The sequence below is a fragment of the Mobula hypostoma genome, chromosome 23 (assembly GCF_963921235.1).
Source record: "Mobula hypostoma chromosome 23, sMobHyp1.1, whole genome shotgun sequence".
Classification (NCBI taxonomy): domain Eukaryota; kingdom Metazoa; phylum Chordata; class Chondrichthyes; order Myliobatiformes; family Myliobatidae; genus Mobula; species Mobula hypostoma.
The window spans coordinates 59,575,814-59,595,492 of NC_086119.1; the positions used below are offsets into that span (position 1 = coordinate 59,575,814).

The 19,679-nt window shown below is 47.2% G+C and overlaps 1 protein-coding gene across 1 annotated transcript in view; it reads right to left on the reverse strand.

Annotated features, from left to right (window-relative positions):
- The window catches only part of LOC134337025 (protein PML-like), a 47,353-nt gene that overhangs the window by 7,327 nt on the left and 20,347 nt on the right, over positions 1–19,679 (reverse strand). Inside the window, exons 4-7 of the mRNA XM_063031785.1 lie at positions 16,740–17,323; positions 15,857–15,903; positions 10,487–10,682; positions 5,729–5,781 (exon numbers count right to left, since the gene is read on the reverse strand). Coding sequence (XP_062887855.1) covers positions 5,729–5,781; positions 10,487–10,682; positions 15,857–15,903; positions 16,740–17,323 — 880 coding nt within the window. The remainder of the gene's footprint in view (positions 1–5,728; positions 5,782–10,486; positions 10,683–15,856; positions 15,904–16,739; positions 17,324–19,679) is intronic.

Consider the following 19,679-nt stretch of genomic DNA (forward strand, 5'->3'; position numbering starts at 1 on the left):
TGCTCCTGAGAGGAGGTTCACAAGAACGATCCTGGGATTGAAAGGGTTAACGTATGAGGAGCATATGAGGAGTGTTTGATGGCTCTGGGCCTGTGCTTGCTGGAGTTTAGAAAGGGGGGGCGGAAAGAGGGGTGAATCTCATTGAAACCTATCAAATATTGAAAGGCCTAAATGGAGATGTTTCCTATAGTGGGAAAGTCTAGGACCAGAGGGCACAGCCCCAGAATACAAGGATATCCCTTTAGAACAGAGATGAGGAAGAATTTCTTTTGCCAATGGCTGATGAATCTGTGGACCTCATTGCCACAGTCAACGGTGGAGGTCCGTGATTAGTTAGGGTATCGAAGGTTACAAGGAGAAAGCAGCCACGACTGTATGGCAGAGAAGACTTGATGGGCCAAATGGCCTGATTCTGTTCCTACGTCTCATGCAACCTTCTCGCAGCTACCATCAGGCAGGAAGTACAGGAGCCCAAAGTCCCAGAGCACCTGGTTCAAGAACAGCTACTTCCATTCACATACTGGGGTCTTGAACCAACCTGCACAATGCTGATCACTACAGTTTAGCAACACTTTGCACACTGTGTTGCACTTTCTCGTTGTAATTATTTGTTCGCTTGTATCACTTTGTATAATTTACGTTGATTTTTTCGTGTCAATGCAGCTTGTGTGTCTCCAATGCTGCTGTAAGTAAGTTTTTCATTGCATCAGTTCACCCATGGAATTGTGCAGATGACACAGCTTTGTCTATGACCTTAATCCTGCTCTTTATCCCCAACAAGCTTCCCACTGGAGTGGACCAGTCATGCCGTGAAGATTATGTGCACTGTGCTTCCAGATAGACAGGCTCTACATGTGACTGGGGGAGGAGGTAATCCTCTGCTCCCTGTGATGTGCTATGTGAAGGTCCTCTAGGGTAGGCAATAAGTAATGATGAGGTTTCAGACACCCTGAGTATGTGAAAGGCAAAGCACACAAATGCTGGAGGGACTCAGCAGGCCAGGCCGCATCTATGCAAAAAAAGTACAGTCAACATTTCCGGCCGAAACCCTTTGACTGGCCCGCTGAGTTCCTTCAGCATCTTGTGTGTGTTGATTTGGATTTCCAGCATCTGCAGATTCTTTCTTTTTGTGAAAGGCAAAGCACCAGTGTCAGACCAGAGGTCATAACTGATATCTCACTCGTAAACGCCACAGCACTTGTGAATTTGTGATGAGTGTCCACAAGACTGTAAGACACAGGAGCAGAATTAAGCCATTCAGCCCATCGAGTCCATCTGCTATTTCATTATGGCTGATCCCGGATCCCACTCAGCCCCATACACATGCCCTGTCACCATCTCCTTTCATGCCCCGACTAATCAGAAATCTATCAACTTCTGCTTTGAATATACCCACTGACTTGGCCTCCAAGGCAGTCTGTGGCAGAGTATTCCACAAATTCGCCACTCTTTGGCTAAAATTATTCCTCCTTAACTTCTGTTCTAAAAGGTCACCCCTCAACTTTGAGGCTGTGCCCACTAATCCTGAATATGCCCACCAGAGAAACATCCTCTCCACATCTACCTTATCTAGTCCTTTCAACATTTAGTAAGTTTCAATCTTCTAAATCCCGCATTTTTCTAAATTCCGGTGAGTACAGGCCCAAACCTGCCAAATACTCCACATATGTTAACCCCTTCATTCCCAGAATCATCCTCATGAATCTCTTCTGGACTCGCTCCAATGACAACATGTTATTTCTGAGATATGGGGCCCAATACTGTTGACAATACTCCCAAGTGTGACCTGACTGGTGTCTTATAAAGGCTCAGCATTTTCTCCTTGTTTTTATATTCTATTCCCCTTGAAATAAATGCTATATAACAATTACAGCACGGAAACAGGCCATCTTGGCCCTTCTAGTCCATGCCGAACTCTTACTCTCACCTAGTCCCACCGACCTGCACTCTGCCCATAACCCACCACTCCTTTCCTGTCCATATATCTATCCAATTTAACTTTAAGCAACAACATCGAACCTGCCTCAACCACTTCTGCTCGAAGCTCGTTCCACACAGCTACCACTCTCTGAGTAAAGAAGTTCCCCCTCATGTTACCCCTAAACTTTTGCCCTTTAACTCTCATGTCCTCTTGTTTGAATCTCCCCCATTCTCAATGGAAAAAGCCTATCCACGTCAACTCTATCAATCCACCTCATAATTTTAAATACCTCTATCAAGTCCCCCCCTCAACCTTCTACGCTCCAAAGAATAAAGATCTAACTTGTTCAACCTTTCTCTGTAACTTAGGAGATGAAACCCAGGCAACATTTTCGTAAACCTCCTCTGTACTCTCTCAATTTTATTGACATCTTTCCTATAATTCGGTGACCAGAACTGTACACAATACTCCAAATTCAGACATCCCACCCTGCAAAAACTCATTTCAGGGAGGTAGAACCATCAATTTGCGGGAGACTTCCGGGAGAGGTGGGATGTCTGCAATAGAGTAGCTCCTTAGCAGCTGGCCAGCTAGTTTAAATAACGTTAGCTATGCTAATGAATGAATGACACCTGTTAAACTCACCTCAACATGTCTTTTACAGTCTTAACCCACCACAGGCAATAGAAAAGTCACTGTTGCAAACAGTGCAGCGAGCAACACTGTCGTTATTTTGACCCCTATTAAGCAGGGGTACACTTTAGGGTAGTCTGGGGTGACGTATGTTTTATATTTTTTTGGAACATTCTGCTATGGTGCGCTCTCGCTCGCACTCTCTCACGCACGTACTCTCTCTCGCGCTCTCTCTTGCTTTCCTCTCGCTCGCTCTCAAAAAAATTGATTTCCGTGATATTGTATATAATTTGCGGGCATCAGGGAGCCACTATTAATATGCGGGAGACTCCCAGAAGTTCTGGGAGAGGTGGGGTGTCTGCAAATTTGGCCTTACCAATGCCTTATACAATTTCAACATTACATCCCAACTCCTATACTCAATGCTCTGATTTATAAAGGCCAGCAGACCAAAAGCTTTCTTCACCACCCTATTCACATGAGATTCCACTTTCAGGGAACTATGCACCATTATTCCTAGATCCCTCTGTTCTACTGCATTCTTCAATGCCCTACCATTTACCATGTAAGTCCTATTTTGATTAGTCCTACCAAAATGTAGCACCTCACATTTATCAGCATTAAACTCCATTTGCCACCTTTCAGCCCACTCTTCTAACTGGCCTAAATCTCTCTGCGAGCTTTGAAAACCTACTTCATTATCCACAATGCCACCTATCTTAGTGTCATCTGCCTACTTACTAATCCAATTTACCACCCCATCATCCAGATCATTAATATATATGACAAACAACATTGGACCCAGTACAGAACCCTGAGGCACACCGCTAGTCAGCAGCCTCCAATCTGACAAACAGTTATCCACCACTACTCTCTGGCGTCTCCCATCCAGCCACTGTTGAATCCATTTTACTACTTCAATATTAATACCTAACAATTGAACCTTCCTAACTAACCTTCCATGTGGAACCTTGTCAAAGGCCTTACTGAAGTCCATATAGACAACATCCACCGCTTTACCCTCGTCAACTTTCCTGGTAACCTCTTCAAAAAATTCAATAAGATTTGTCAAACATGACCTTCCACGGACAAATCCATGTTGACTGTTCCTAATCAGACCCTGTCTATCCAGATAATTATATATACCATCTCTAAGAATACTTTCCATCAATTTATCCACCACTGACGTCAAACTCACAGGCCGATAATTGCTAGGTTTACTCTTAGAACCCTTTTTAAACAATGGAACCACATGAGTAATATGCCAATCCTCCGGCACCATCCCCGTTTCTAATGACATTTGAAATATTTCTATCAGAGCCCCTGCTATTTCCACACTAACTTTCCTCAAGGTCCGAGGGAATATCTTGTCCGGACCCAGAGACTTATCCACTTTCATATTCCTTAAAAGTGCCAGTACTTCTTTAATCATCATACTTTCCATAACTACCTTCTTGTTTCCTTTACCTTACACAATTCAATATCCTTCTCATTAGTGAATACGGAAGAAATTGTTCAAAATCACCCCCACGCCTGTTGGCTCCGCACATAGCCGTCCACTCTGATTCTCTAAGGGACCAATTTTATCCCTCACTATCCTTTTGCTATTAACATAACTGTAGAAAGCCTTTGGATTTATTTTCACCTTACTTGCCAAAGCAGCCTCGTATCTTCTTTTAGCTTTTCTAATTTCTTTCTTAAGATTTGCATTCTTTACCACAGACTCAACCTGTAAATTAACCTTCTGGGAGTCTTGCAAGAGGACTCCTAAGTCCCTTTGCACCCCTGATGTTTGAATTTTCTCACCATTTAGATAATAGTCCGCACTATTGTTCCTTTTACCAAAATGCTTTATCACACATTTCCCAACACTGTATTCCATCGCAAACAACAGGAATTCTGCAGATGCTGGAAATTCAAGCAACATACATCAAAGTTGCTGGTGAACGCAGCAGGCCAAGCAGCATCTGTAGGAAGAGGTGCAGTCGACGTTTCAGGCCGAGACCCTTCGTCAGGACTAACTGAAGGAAGAGTGAGTAAGGGATTTGAAAGCTGGAGGGGGAGGGGGAGAACTGTATTCCATCTGCCATTTTTTACCCATTCTTCCAGTTTGTCTAAATCCTGCTGCAATCACATTGCTTCCTCAGCACTACCTACCCCTCCTCCTATCTTTGTATCATCTGCAAACTTCACCACAAAGGCATCAATTCCATGATCTAAATCATTGACAAAGAATGTGAAAGGCAGTGGTCCCAATACTGACCCCTGAGGAACACCACCGGCAGCCAACCAGAAAAGGCCCCCTTTATTCCCACTCGCTGCCCCCTGCCTGTCACCCATTCCTCTATCCATGCCAGTATATTTCCTGTAACACCATAGGGTTTTATCTTGTTAAGTAGCTTCATGTGAGGCATCTTATCAGATACCTTCTGAAAATCCAAGAAAATGATATCCACCCTGCTTGTTACTTCCAGGAAGAATTCTAACAGATTTGTTAGGCAAGATTTCTCTTTACATTAACCATGCTGACTTTAACTTGTTTTATCATTAGTCTCCAAGTACCCTGAAACCTCATCCTTAATAATAGCTTCAAATTCTTTCCAAACCACTGAGGTTAGGCTAACTAGCCTATAATTTCCTCTCTTTTGTCTTCCTCCCTTCCCTTCAAGAATCACTTGATTTGCAATTTTCCAGTCCTCCAAGACCATACCAGGATCAAGTGATTTTTGAAATATCGTGACCAACGCATTCATTATATCTTCAGCAACTTCTCTCAGGACTAAGGGATGCAAGTCCTTCAAGACTTGGGATATTATTCAGTGTGTGATCTCAGCTGGGAAATCCTCACCAGGATAGGATGAATCCCGTGGGTGCTCAGGCCATCTTGCCATGGGCACAGCTTACCTGGCAACAACTCACATGTAACCTAACACAGGCTAAAATTGCTTTCATAGTACAATATGCGCATGAGAAACTAGGGATCATGGACCCAACTCCTGTGCTTGTACCTTTTTCGTACAGAACACCAGTGCTAATATCATGAAGTTTGTACCCGATCTGAATGTCTCCTGCACACTGTATGTTTAGGCAGAATTACCCTGTGTTTGTTACACAGGATGGTGGGGACAGGGCCATGTTCGTATTATTTCCATAATTTGAGGGAGAAGACCTTACCGTGAGGAAGCCATCAGTATCCACACTGTCATCAGATAACTTTATTACCAACTCTGTGAAGAGAGAAGTTTATTTTCAGCTGTAGTCTGCTTGCTTTTGATTCTTTGAATATATTCAACAGTGAATAAATGCCAGTCCTTATTCCTGAAATTAGTCCAGGACTCCTAAAGCAACTACATTCATTAAATCTCCACTGATCTTTATTTGAAGTCAGAAGTAAGTGCACATGGGACCTTTGTTACTACAGAATTAACTGACATTAATACACATTCATGTGGGGCATTGAATCCATTGTCATTGGGAGGAAAAACCACAATATTATGAGAATTATTTGGCTGTGTTTTCCAATATTGGTATCATCTCACAATAAGTTATTGGCTCAAATGTGGTGAAATATTTTCCATTGACGTAAGGGAATGCAAAGATGAGGAGGACCTTTGATGAGAGATGAGAATGCAGGAGAAAGATCTTACATTTACCTGGTGCCTTTCCCAACCAGAGTCCCTGCATGATTATTCACATTGGCAGCCTAGGCTACCAGATAGGTAATTTCAGGTTGGAAGATGCAATGGGAGCACACGGCCGGTGTGGTATCACCAACCTGTCCTCAGAAATGGGAGGTGGGCCCTTCAGCCCACCATGTCGATGTCGTTGTCCACGGGAATGGTACCGGAGGATTGGAGGGAGGCGAATGTTGTTCCCTTGTTCAAAAAAGGTAGTAGGGATAGTCCGGATAATTATAGACCAGTGAGCCTTACGTCTGTGGTGGGAAAGCTGTTGGAAAAGATTCTTAGAGATAGGATCTATAGGCATTTAGAGAATCATGGTCTGATCGAGGACAGTCAGCATGGCTTTGTGAAGGGCCGGTAGTGTCTAATAAGCCTGATAGAGTTCTTTGAGGAGGTGACCAGGCATATAGATGAGGGCAGTGCAGTGGATGTAATCTATATGGATTTTAGTAAGGCATTTGACAAGGTTCCACACAGTAGGCTTATTCAGAAAGTTAGAAGGCATGGGATCCAGGGAAGTTTGGCCAGGTGGATTCAGAATTGGCTTGCCTGCAGAAGGCAGAGGGTGGTGGTGGAGGGAGTACATTCAGATTGGAGGATTGTGACTAGTGGTGTCCCACAAGGATCTGTTCTGGGACCTCTACTTTTTGTGATTTTTATTAACAACCTGGATGTGGGGGTAGAAGGGTGGGTTGGCAAGTTTGCAGACGACACAAAGGTTGGTGGTGTTGTGGATAGTGTAGAGGATTGTCAAAGATTGCAGAGAGACATTGATAGGATGTAGAAGTGGGCTGAGAAGTGGCAGATGGAGTTCAACCCGGAGAAGTGTGAGGTGGTACACTTTGGAAGGACAAACTCTAAGGCAGAGTACAAAGTAAATGGCAGGATACTTGGTAGTGTGGAGGAGCAGAGGGATCTCGGGGTACATGTCCACAGATCCCTGAAAGTTGCCTCACAGGTGGATAGGGTAGTTAAGAAAACTTATGGAGTGTTAGCTTTCATAAATCGAGGGATAGAGTTTAAGAGTCGCGAGGTAATGATGCAGCTCTATAAAACTCTGGTTAGGCCACACTTGGAGTACTGTGTCCAGTTCTGGTCACCTCACTATAGGAAGGATGTGGAAGCACTGGAAAGGGTACAGAGGAGATTTACCAGGATACTGCCTGGTTTAGAAAGTATGCATTATGATCAGAGATTAAGGGAGCTAGGGCTTTACCCTTTGGAGAGAAGGAGGATGAGAGGAGACATGATAGAGGTGTACAAGATAATAAGAGGAATAGATAGAGTGGATAGCCAGCACCTCTTCCCCAGGGCACCACTACTCAATACAAGAGGACATGGCTTTAAGGTAAGGGGTGGGAAGTTCAAGAGGGATATTAGAGGAAGGATTTAACTCAGAGAGTGGTTGGTGCGTGGAATGCACTGCCTGAGTCAGTGGTGGAGGCAGATACACTGGTGAAGTTTAAGAGACTACTAGACAGGTATATGGAGGAATCTAAGGTGGGGGCTTATATGGGAGGCACGGTTTGAGGGTCGGCACAACATTGTGGGCCGAAGGGCCTGTACTGTGCTGTACTGTTCTATATGTTCTATGTCCATGCTGACCAGCAACGACCCATCAGCACTTGGTTTATAGACAACCATGGCTTGGTGCTGGAAGATAGACCCTTTAAAGTGCTCAACTCAGGGTGCTGGAGTGAAGTGAGTTGTGGTAGGAGAGTGTGGGGTTCCGAAAGGGTCAGTGTGACATAGAGCCTCTTGGGGGTGATTGTGTGGAGGTGATCCAAAGAGTGTGAGAGTCTGTGGAAATCCCAGCAAGGCAAAAGTTAAGGCATTGTCCAGACAAGAACAGTTTACAGATAGTGTGCAGTCAGCCCAGGCAGGAGATGCTTTTGAACAACAGTACAAGCTAAGGATACAAAGGAAGGATTCTAGGGTAAAACTTACTATTGGTCAGTTACTTTACTAATTCAGAAGTATGATTGACCTTTAATGTGTAAATTCTATTAGCTGTTAATACTTATATTACCATAGTGTGATTGGTGATTGATTATGTAAATAAGGAATTTGAACATGCACAAGGCGACCAATTGGATTAATATATGTATCCACTAGTCAATTTGTGTATAAAAATGGCATCTCTCTGTTTGAACTGGAGGACAGCCTGGAGACAGGGGCCCTCGTGCTCTCCTTGTGCACAAGTACATGAAGTGTGATTGAGGAATGAGTGCTTGCTATCAGAGTCCAGTTAATCAGCAACAAGTCCTCTGAACGATGGTCCCCCACGCCTGGTTTCACTGACAGCAGCTCGACTCACAGTCCAGAGGCAGCGAATAAGGCTGAAGATGGCTAGATTGAGCTGAACTGGGAATATCCAGAGATGATTCCCAACATGGAAAGGTCAGCCGAGAATTCACGGCCAATATGAAGATGAAAGGCAAGGATGGCCATGTTCAGTAACACTGGATGACAAGGAATGTTGAAGTTTAATCAGGAAGGGGAAAGGGATTTGGGAAGCAGAAGTCAGACAGGGACCTTGACAAACATAAAGCAAACAGAAAGGAATCAGAATTTACAGAGGGTGTGAAAGATCCTTGGCAAATAGGATCGAGGAAAATCACAAGGCAATTTAAACTTGCTTTCAACACAAAGCTCTGGAAAGGGTAGGTCCACTCAAGAACAAAGAAGGGAACTTACCGCTGGAGTCAGAGCAAGTTACTAAATGACCATTGGTATTCACCAAGGAGAAGGACATGGATGATAATAAGATCGGGCGGCGGGGGGGGGTGGTGGGGTTCATTGATTTTAAGCTGTTGTGCTGAATGTCTTCTTGATAGCATCTATCCAGCACCTATCCCACAGAGGCTACGCAGAGCTTTTATCCTCTTAAGCTACAGAAGTTGGTTCAGAAGACTGGAGAGTCACCAGTGTTACTCCTTTGTTCAAAACAGGTAATCAGCATAAGGCTGAGAGAGATCAGATAGAAACATATTTATTATGAGAGGCAAAGATAGGGGTAATAGTCAGTCTTCTTTTTCCCCCCAGAGTGGAATATCATATGGCTAAGGGCATAGTTTTAAGCTGAGGGGGGGCAAGTTCAAAGGAGATTTCTGAGACAATTTTTAGTGGTGGCTGTCAGGGAAGGAGGTACAATGTCAATGCTTAAGAGGTGTTTAGACAGACAGTGAATCGAGAGATACTGACCATATGTTGGCAGGTGGGATGAGTTAAGATTGATAGCACAGACACAGTGATTCTCCAGTACGTTGTATGCCTGATATATTAATTTATAAATGGGGAAAGGAGTGGGAGTAACAGTGTGAGATGGAGCACATCAGAGGCAAGGAGATGAGAAACCTAGGTTACCTACCTCGAGATAATTGGAAAGTTTTGAAAGCGATGCAGGGTGCTTCTGCACAGGAACAAGTGGGCAAGGTTGGCTTCTGGGTAATGATGAGTAAGAAGAGAAGCTGGAGGGTAGGGCCAGCAAGGAGCTGGATGCAGAAGGAAGCACAGCAATCATTGTTGAATCCTTCAGCTAAACGAGTCAGTTTCTGACTGGAGGGATTGGAATTACATGTGCCCTTACAAGGGTCGGTACCACTACAACATTTAAGAGGCACTTCAGCAAGTACCATCATAAGAAAGGTTTAGATCAGGGGTTCACAACCTATTTTATGCCATGGATCCCTACCATTAACCGAGGGGTCCACGGACCCAGGCTGGGAGTGCTGGTTTCGAGGGATATGGAATAAACATGGGCAACTGGGACTAGATGAGTTTTCGATAACAGAATCTCAAGGGGGAAAAGGGGAAAGAGGGAAGAGAGAGGACGCTGTCAAATTTAAAATTGATTAAAACAAAATTATACATCCTACTACTTTAACAAGTAGCTTCATTCTGAATTGAATCCATGCTGTCCTCGCCTTGAGAATGTGTTATGAGATAAAGTAGTAGGAGAGAGCATCACTTTGTGACCAAGCCATGCTGTACTGGGAGAACAATTGGATCTATTGCCTACTATCCCTATTAGAAGCCTTTTAAACTGAGGAACTGTACCAAGTATCTAACCTGTGTTGTCTCTGGCCTGGAGATCCATACACAACTATTAATAGCCATGCAATTTGCTTCTTTATCCTATACTTCAAACTATGCATATAACTTCCGGGAAATCTCCAACATTGTTTCTGCACACCCTCCCGCCCCCCGCACACACACCCAACGCAAACAGAGAAGGTTGCAGCCTGACCTGCAGGAGGTTGCTGGGATTCAGCACTGAAAGCATTGAGGGTGAACTCCTCTGTATCGCTTGGTGAGGGTGAGTCCGGCACTCCACCCCTCAGACTGTAGTTGTGCTCATTGTGCCAGTGGTGTTGCTTGCCATCTGTTGTACTTTCCTCTTCCACTGAAGAAGAATCTTCAGCTTGTAGTTCGTTTGAAGCATTCTGGACAGAAAAAAAAGAACCATCGAGCAACTGGCAGAATCTCTGGCCTTCAGAAGGCACCCCCTTGTAGTCAGCAGTTGATGAGTTCTCTTTCTCTCTTGTGCTATGAACCCCACAGGCAATAAGGCCCAGCTGGGTGGGGGGGGGTGGAGGAGGGGTAGGTGCGAGGACACTCTGCTTGCTGCCTGTCCCAGGCTTGTGCTCCATGCAGCAGTGCAGGGTCCTCCGTCTCAGAAGGTGGTGGGAGTGGATACAGGTGTAGTGGGCTGCACACTGTAAGGTGGTGGGAGTGGATACAGGTGTAGTGGGCTGCACACTGTAAGGTGGTGGGAGTGGATACAGGTGTAGTGGGCTGCACACTGTAAGGTGGTGGGAGTGGATACAGGTGTAGTGGGCTGCACACTGTAAGGTGGTGGGAGTGGATACAGGTGTAGTGGGCTGCACACTGTAAGGTGGTGGGAGTGGATACAGGTGTAGTGGGCTGCACACTGTAAGGTGGTGGGAGTGGATACAGGTGTAGTGGGCTGCACACTGTAAGGTGGTGGGAGTGGATACAGGTTTAGTGGGCTGCACACTGTAAGGTGGTGGGAGTGGATACAGGTGTAGTGGGCTGCACACGGTAAGGTGGTGGGAGTGGATACAGGTGTAGTGGGCTGCACACTGTAAGGTGGTGGGAGTGGATACAGGTGTAGTGGGCTGCACACGGTAAGGTGGTGGGAGTGGATACAGGTGTAGTGGGCTGCACACTGTAAGGTGGTGGGAGTGGATACAGGTGTAGTGGGCTGCACACTGTAAGGTGGTGGGAGTGGATACAGGTGTAGTGGGCTGCACACTGTAAGGTGGTGGGAGTGGATACAGGTGTAGTGGGCTGCACACGGTAGGGTGGTGGGAGTGGATACAGGTGTAGTGGGCTGCACACTGTAAGGTGGTGGGAGTGGATACAGGTGTAGTGGGCTGCACACTGTAAGGTGGTGGGAGTGGATACAGGTGTAGTGGGCTGCACACTGTAAGGTGGTGGGAGTGGATACAGGTGTAGTGGGCTGCACACTGTAAGGTGGTGGGAGTGGATACAGGTGTAGTGGGCTGCACACTGTAAGGTGGTGGGAGTGGATACAGGTGTAGTGGGCTGCACACTGTAAGGTGGTGGGAGTGGATACAGGTGTAGTGGGCTGCACACTGTAAGGTGGTGGGAGTGGATACAGGTGTAGTGGGCTGCACACTGTAAGGTGGTGGGAGTGGATACAGGTGTAGTGGGCTGCACACTGTAAGGTGGTGGGAGTGGATACAGGTGTAGTGGGCTGCACACTGTAAGGTGGTGGGAGTGGATACAGGTGTAGTGGGCTGCACACGGTAAGGTGGTGGGAGTGGATACAGGTGTAGTGGGCTGCACACTGTAAGGTGGTGGGAGTGGATACAGGTGTAGTGGGCTGCACACGGTAGGGTGGTGGGAGTGGATACAGGTGTAGTGGGCTGCACACTGTAAGGTGGTGGGAGTGGATACAGGTGTAGTGGACTGCACACGGTAGGGTGGTGGGAGTGGATACAGGTGTAGTGGGCTGCACACTGTAAGGTGGTGGGAGTGGATACAGGTGTAGTGGGCTGCACACGGTAGGGTGGTGGGAGTGGATACAGGTGTAGTGGGCTGCACACTGTAAGGTGGTGGGAGTGGATACAGGTGTAGTGGGCTGCACACTGTAAGGTGGTGGGAGTGGATACAGGTGTAGTGGGCTGCACACTGTAAGGTGGTGGGAGTGGATACAGGTGTAGTGGGCTGCACACTGTAAGGTGGTGGGAGTGGATACAGGTGTAGTGGGCTGCACACTGTAAGGTGGTGGGAGTGGATACAGGTGTAGTGGGCTGCACACTGTAAGGTGGTGGGAGTGGATACAGGTGTAGTGGGCTGCACACGGTAGGGTGGTGGGAGTGGATACAGGTGTAGTGGGCTGCACACTGTAAGGTGGTGGGAGTGGATACAGGTGTAGTGGGCTGCACACTGTAAGGTGGTGGGAGTGGATACAGGTGTAGTGGGCTGCACACGGTAGGGTGGTGGGAGTGGATACAGGTGTAGTGGGCTGCACACTGTAAGGTGGTGGGAGTGGATACAGGTGTAGTGGGCTGCACACTGTAAGGTGGTGGGAGTGGATACAGGTGTAGTGGGCTGCACACTGTAAGGTGGTGGGAGTGGATACAGGTGTAGTGGGCTGCACACTGTAAGGTGGTGGGAGTGGATACAGGTGTAGTGGGCTGCACACTGTAAGGTGGTGGGAGTGGATACAGGTGTAGTGGGCTGCACACTGTAAGGTGGTGGGAGTGGATACAGGTGTAGTGGGCTGCACACTGTAAGGTGGTGGGAGTGGATACAGGTGTAGTGGGCTGCACACTGTAAGGTGGTGGGAGTGGATACAGGTGTAGTGGGCTGCACACTGTAAGGTGGTGGGAGTGGATACAGGTGTAGTGGGCTGCACACTGTAAGGTGGTGGGAGTGGATACAGGTGTAGTGGGCTGCACACTGTAAGGTGGTGGGAGTGGATACAGGTGTAGTGGGCTGCACACTGTAAGGTGGTGGGAGTGGATACAGGTGTAGTGGGCTGCACACTGTAAGGTGGTGGGAGTGGATACAGGTGTAGTGGGCTGCACACTGTAAGGTGGTGGGAGTGGATACAGGTGTAGTGGGCTGCACACTGTAAGGTGGTGGGAGTGGATACAGGTGTAGTGGGCTGCACACTGTAAGGTGGTGGGAGTGGATACAGGTGTAGTGGGCTGCACACTGTAAGGTGGTGGGAGTGGATACAGGTGTAGTGGGCTGCACACTGTAAGGTGGTGGGAGTGGATACAGGTGTAGTGGGCTGCACACTGTAAGGTGGTGGGAGTGGATACAGGTGTAGTGGGCTGCACACTGTAAGGTGGTAAGGTGGTGGGAGTGGATACAGGTGTAGTGGGCTGCACACTGTAAGGTGGTGGGAGTGGATACAGGTGTAGTGGGCTGCACACTGTAAGGTGGTGGGAGTGGATACAGGTGTAGTGGGCTGCACACTGTAAGGTGGTGGGAGTGGATACAGGTGTAGTGGGCTGCACACTGTAAGGTGGTGGGAGTGGATACAGGTGTAGTGGGCTGCACACTGTAAGGTGGTGGGAGTGGATACAGGTGTAGTGGGCTGCACACTGTAAGGTGGTGGGAGTGGATACAGGTGTAGTGGGATGCAGATTGTAAGGTGGTGGGAGTGGATACAGGTGTAGTGGGCTGCACACTGTAAGGTGGTGGGAGTGGATACAGGTGTAGTGGGCTGCACACGGTAAGGGTGGTGGGAGTGGATACAGGTGTAGTGGGCTGCACACTGTAAGGTGGTGGGAGTGGATACAGGTGTAGTGGGCTGCACACGGTAGGGTGGTGGGAGTGGATACAGGTGTAGTGGGCTGCACACTGTAAGGTGGTGGGAGTGGATACAGGTGTAGTGGGCTGCACACTGTAAGGTGGTGGGAGTGGATACAGGTGTAGTGGGCTGCACACTGTAAGGTGGTGGGAGTGGATACAGGTGTAGTGGGCTGCACACTGTAAGGTGGTGGGAGTGGATACAGGTGTAGTGGGATGCAGACTGTAAGGTGGTGGGAGTGGATACAGGTGTAGTGGGCTGCACACGGTAGGGTGGTGGGAGTGGATACAGGTGTAGTGGGCTGCACACTGTAAGGTGGTGGGAGTGGATACAGGTGTAGTGGGCTGCACACGGTAGGGTGGTGGGAGTGGATACAGGTGTAGTGGGCTGCACACTGTAAGGTGGTGGGAGTGGATACAGGTGTAGTGGGCTGCACACGGTAGGGTGGTGGGAGTGGATACAGGTGTAGTGGGCTGCACACTATAAGGTGGTGGGAGTGGATACAGGTGTAGTGGACTGCACACGGTAGGGTGGTGGGAGTGGATACAGGTGTAGTGGGCTGCACACTGTAAGGTGGTGGGAGTGGATACAGGTGTAGTGGGCTGCACACTGTAAGGTGGTGGGAGTGGATACAGGTGTAGTGGGCTGCACACGGTAGGGTGGTGGGAGTGGATACAGGTGTAGTGGGCTGCACACTGTAAGGTGGTGGGTGTGGATACAGGTGTAGTGGGCTGCACACTGTAAGGTGGTGGGAGTGGATACAGGTGTAGTGGGCTGCACATTATGTGCCTCATGACATGCTGTGCAACTTTGTCATGCCAATTACGTCCATCACAACACCTATGTTCAATAGCCTGGAATGTGGTGACATGTCAGTTGTGGTCATAATGAAGTAGGATTGTTGCAATAGTCTATCTGGTTTACTCATGTCCTTCAGAACTGGCCTACATGTGACTCCCAACACCTTTTGGCTGCTCTGCTCTTGAAGATCACCACTTCCACCTGCTCCACCTTCCTGCCCACGTCCTTCAGCGTTCAACAGTCTCAAACATGGTGCATCAGCACCCACAGGCTCCAAGGCAGAGAGTCCCAAAGGATTGTCTTCCGGGTAGGGAATGACTCCCTTGTCTCAGTGTTAAGTGACAAAACTCTCTGTTTCTGGGCTCTCCCAATTCTCACTGCTCAGATCTGGTCCTTCAACAAGGTTCTCAGAAGGGATGCCAAATCCAAAACAAACCACTCGGGTCAAGAGGTAAATGAAGGACAGATCAGAGCAGGGCCTACAACAACAGCTACCGCATCCTTTCATCAGATCCGCAGCTTAAAGGACCTGTTGCCACCATACAGTATCCACCTTGCCCTTGCAAGATCAGCTGGAGGTCAGAGTTGATTTGCAGACCATGGATTTTGGCAATGTCTGTATTCTGCAAGGATTCTAGGGGATTTGTTGAGGTAGCGGCAATTGGAAATGGGAAATAATGGGCCCAGATGAGGTTTGCAAACCATGGCCATGGGGCAGGAGGCTTACACAGGGTAAGGTAAGGTCTCTCATGTCGGCAGCAAGTGCCCTCTGCATGTCTCCAGGGGATTGATGCTCTAGAGAACCAATTTGCAATTCAACTCCCGCCTACCATCTCCACCATTGCTGACTCCTGCCGTCATGCAGGTGAGATAGACTACGCATTTCGCTTTGAACATTGAAACGACTATTTCAAACTTTAATCTTTCCTTTCATGTAGCACCACAAAATTAGGCATAATAGTTACCCAATGAGATCACAATGAGATTTCAATCACAACTTACCTGCAGATCCTCCTTGGTTTCTGGGCCGTCCAGTCCCTCTCCCTGCTCTGAAAACAACAAAAGGTTCTCAGATCCAAGGGCTCAGCGTACACATGTATCCCATTTCCAAAGTACGATCAGCTGCCTCACTCACCTGGAACTCGGTGCCCTGGGGCACGCTCTGTATCAGTAGCACCATTTGCTGGTTACAATGAATAACCCTCTGCCTTTCTCAACAAGCTTCCCTGGAGCAGAAAAAGCAGCCGAATCAGGAAGACACCTTTCTGCTGCTCTGCTCTTGAAGATCACCACTTCTACCTGCTCCACCTTCCTGCCCACATCCCAAGGATTTTGGATCCTTCAGCGTTCAACAGTCTCAAACATAGTGCATCAGCACCACAGGCTCCAAGGCAGAGAGTCCTAAAGGATTGTCTTCCGGGTAGGGAATGACTCCCTTGTCTCAGTGTTAAGTGACAAAACTCTCTGTTTCTGGGCTCTCCCAATTCTCACTGCTCAGATCTGGTCCTTCACAAGGTTCTCAGAAGGGATGCCAAATCCAAACTATTAACTGTTTCTCTCCACTAATTTTCTGTTTCTAATTTTAGATTTCTAACACCTGCAGTTTTTTTTTTTGTTTTTTGGTTCTAAAAACTTTGTTGAGTTCAGGTTGCAGTGAGATTCAGGATAATACTTCTCTCAACAATGTTCTAATGCTTCCCAGGACCCTGAGTGGGACACTTCTAATCATAAACTCCTTTCACCTCTGAACATGGTATCCTAGATGTCCACGTTTGTGTGTGTTGGACAGCTGGACATGTAGTCCTTTAAGTGTGTTAGTTAGTATCATTATCCAAATAACTGGCATCATCACAGCCAACTTCCCCTCCCACTTTATCCCATTTACCTCTGTTGAAATTGAAAGTCCCAAGCAGGTCCTTCGTCTCCAGGCAGCATTCCTTGAATTCCAAGCAAGTGACTTCAGTGCTCAAGTTTAAGGGCCTTGCCTCCTTCAGAGCCACAAGGACTGATGTGATTGGCTGGAACATCTCCATCACCTCCTCATTGACGCCAAACCTCAGCATAATGTCTGCCAGCCTGTGCCCGGCTCCCATCCTTTCAATATTTTGATGTGTTTGAGACAGGCCATTGGCCAGTCTAGTCTGCTGCAGCTCGTGCTGAGCCTCCAGCTCCTGCAATAACCTGTCTCCTTCACTCACTATTTCTTGTGTGATGACAATGGCCCTTTGCTTGATTGCATCTTCAATTTCATTTCTCATTAAGTCCACTCTTTCCTTCAGGGACATCACTTTTGAGTAGCTGTCAGTAAATCTATTGTAATTTTCTTCTGTTGAGTACACCATTTGTTTCAAGACTTCCTTCTCCAGCATTACCTCCTCCTCAATGCTGTGGTAACTATGACCTTTGGGAGTGTGATGAAGCAAGAGACAGTGGCAACAGACACCAATGGAACACGTCTTGCAGAAAAAACTGAAAATAAATCAGGTGGATCAAGAAGGTGATACAGCGATACAGTGACAAAACAACAAGCTTTTTTCTGTCCCTCAGCCCTTGGTCAGAAAACTCTTACTCCTCGATGTAAATACATTACTGTGCAACCTGGTGTTGGACTTCCTAACCAACAGACCTCAGATAGTCAGGATGCACAACCACCCCTTCCTCCCCATCATCCTCAACACGGGTGGTCCCAGGGCAGGTGCTGCCCCTTTCTCACGGCATTTCCCATGCAAATGTAGAACTGTAGCACCTTTTCCCATCTTCCAGAGGCCCAAATAGCCCAGCCTGGTGAAGCAGTGAATCACCCGCATTTCTTCCAATTCAGTGCACTGCAGTCAGTGTTCACAATGTGGCCTCCTCTCCACTCGTGAAACAAGGCACAGATCAGGGGACTGCTTTGTGGAACACCAGAGGCCTGAGAGCACATACCTGCAAGCTAAAGGACAACTTCTACCCCCTGCAGTTATCAGATTCTTGAATGGACTTTCATACAATAATTCAGACTCTTGACATCACAATCTACCTCTTTATGATCTTTCACTTTCACTGGCACTGAACTTTCTCTGCATTGTTATTGTTTAACCTTGTTCTACTCCAATGCACTAAGCAATTGTTTGATAATAGACAATAGGTGCAGGAGTAGGCCATTCAGCCCTTTGAGCCAGCACCGCCATTCACTGTGATCATGGCTGATCATCCACAATCAGTACCCCGTTTCTGCCTTCTCCCCATATCCCTTCACTCCACTATCTTTAAGAGCGCTATCTAACTTTTTCTTGAAAGCATCCAGAGAAATGGCCTCCACTGCCTTCTGAGGCAGAGCATTCCACAGATCCACAACTCTGTGTGTGAAAAAGTTTTTCCTCAACTCCGTTCTAAATGGTCTACCCCTTATTCTTAAACTGTGGCCTCTGGTTCTGGACTCCCCCAACATCAGGAACATGTTTCCTGCCTCTAGCGTGTCCAATCCCTTAATAATCTTATATGTTTCAATCAGATCCCCTCTCATCCTTCTAAATTCCAGTGTATACAAGCCCAGTTGCTCCAATCTTTCAACATATGACAGTCCTGCCATCCCGGGAATTAACCTCGTGAACCTACGCTGCACTCCCTCAATAGCAAGAATGTCCTTCCTCAAATTTGGAGACCAAAACTGCACACAATACTCCAGGTGTGGTCTCACCAGGGCTCTGTACAACTGCAGAAGGACCTCTTTGCTCCTATACTCAACTCTCCTTGTTATGAAGGCCAGCATGCCATTAGCTTTCTTCACTGCCTGCTGTACCTGCATGCTTACTTTCAGTGACTGATGAACAAGGACACCTACATCTCGTTGTACTTCCCCTTTTCCTAACTTGACACCATTCAGATAGTGATCTGCCTTACTGTTCTTGCCACCAAAGTGGATAACCTCACATTTATCCACATTAAACTGCATCTGCCATGCATCTGCCCACTCACCCAGCCTGTCCAAGTCATCCTGCATTCTCATAACATCCTCCTCACATTTCACACTGCCGCTCAGTGAATTGTGTGAACAGTGGGCAAGACAAGCATTTCTCGGTCCATGTGACAAAATAAACACATTGCAATTGCAAATGAGCGCCCCTGAACTCCATCCCACTCTCACACTGACCATTTTGCCTGTGGCCTACCAGACTTAATGCTGAATTCTGCAGCTTTCTGTGACTCCTTTCTCTGCATTGAAACCAGCCATTTCTGCTGCAAGTCAGAGGGTATGGGGTGAAAGCAGGGGAGTGGGGATGACTGAATGAAGTGGATCAGCCATGATTGAATGGCAGAGCAAACTCAATGGGCTGAATGGCCTGCTTCTGCTCCTAAATCTTATGGTCTAAGTCATTCACTGTAACATTCGTTCAGTCTCTCTCTCTCTCCACAGCCTGCTAGTGGCACTGTGCATGCTCCTCAGTACAATTATAGTATCATAGAGTCATGAACTATTACTCTACCCATTCTCTGTAACTGAACAATAGCCCTCCACAACCTTCCCATCCATGTAGTTAACCAAACTTCTTTTAAATGTTGGAATCAAACCCCCGTTCACCACTTCTGCTGGCAGCTTGTTCCACACTCACACTGTACAAGTCTTACCCTGGTTGGTCCTCTCAAAGTGCAACACCTTACTTTTCTATATTAAATTCCATCTACCATTTTTTTTAGCCCATTTTTCCAGCTGGTCCAGATCCTGTTGCAAGCTTTGATAGCTGTCCTTGCTATCCACTACACCCTCAGTTGAGTCAGTTGCATTGTCTTGTTGGCCTCCTCCTGTGCTGTACAGTATTTATGCATCTATTATTCTTTCTATACT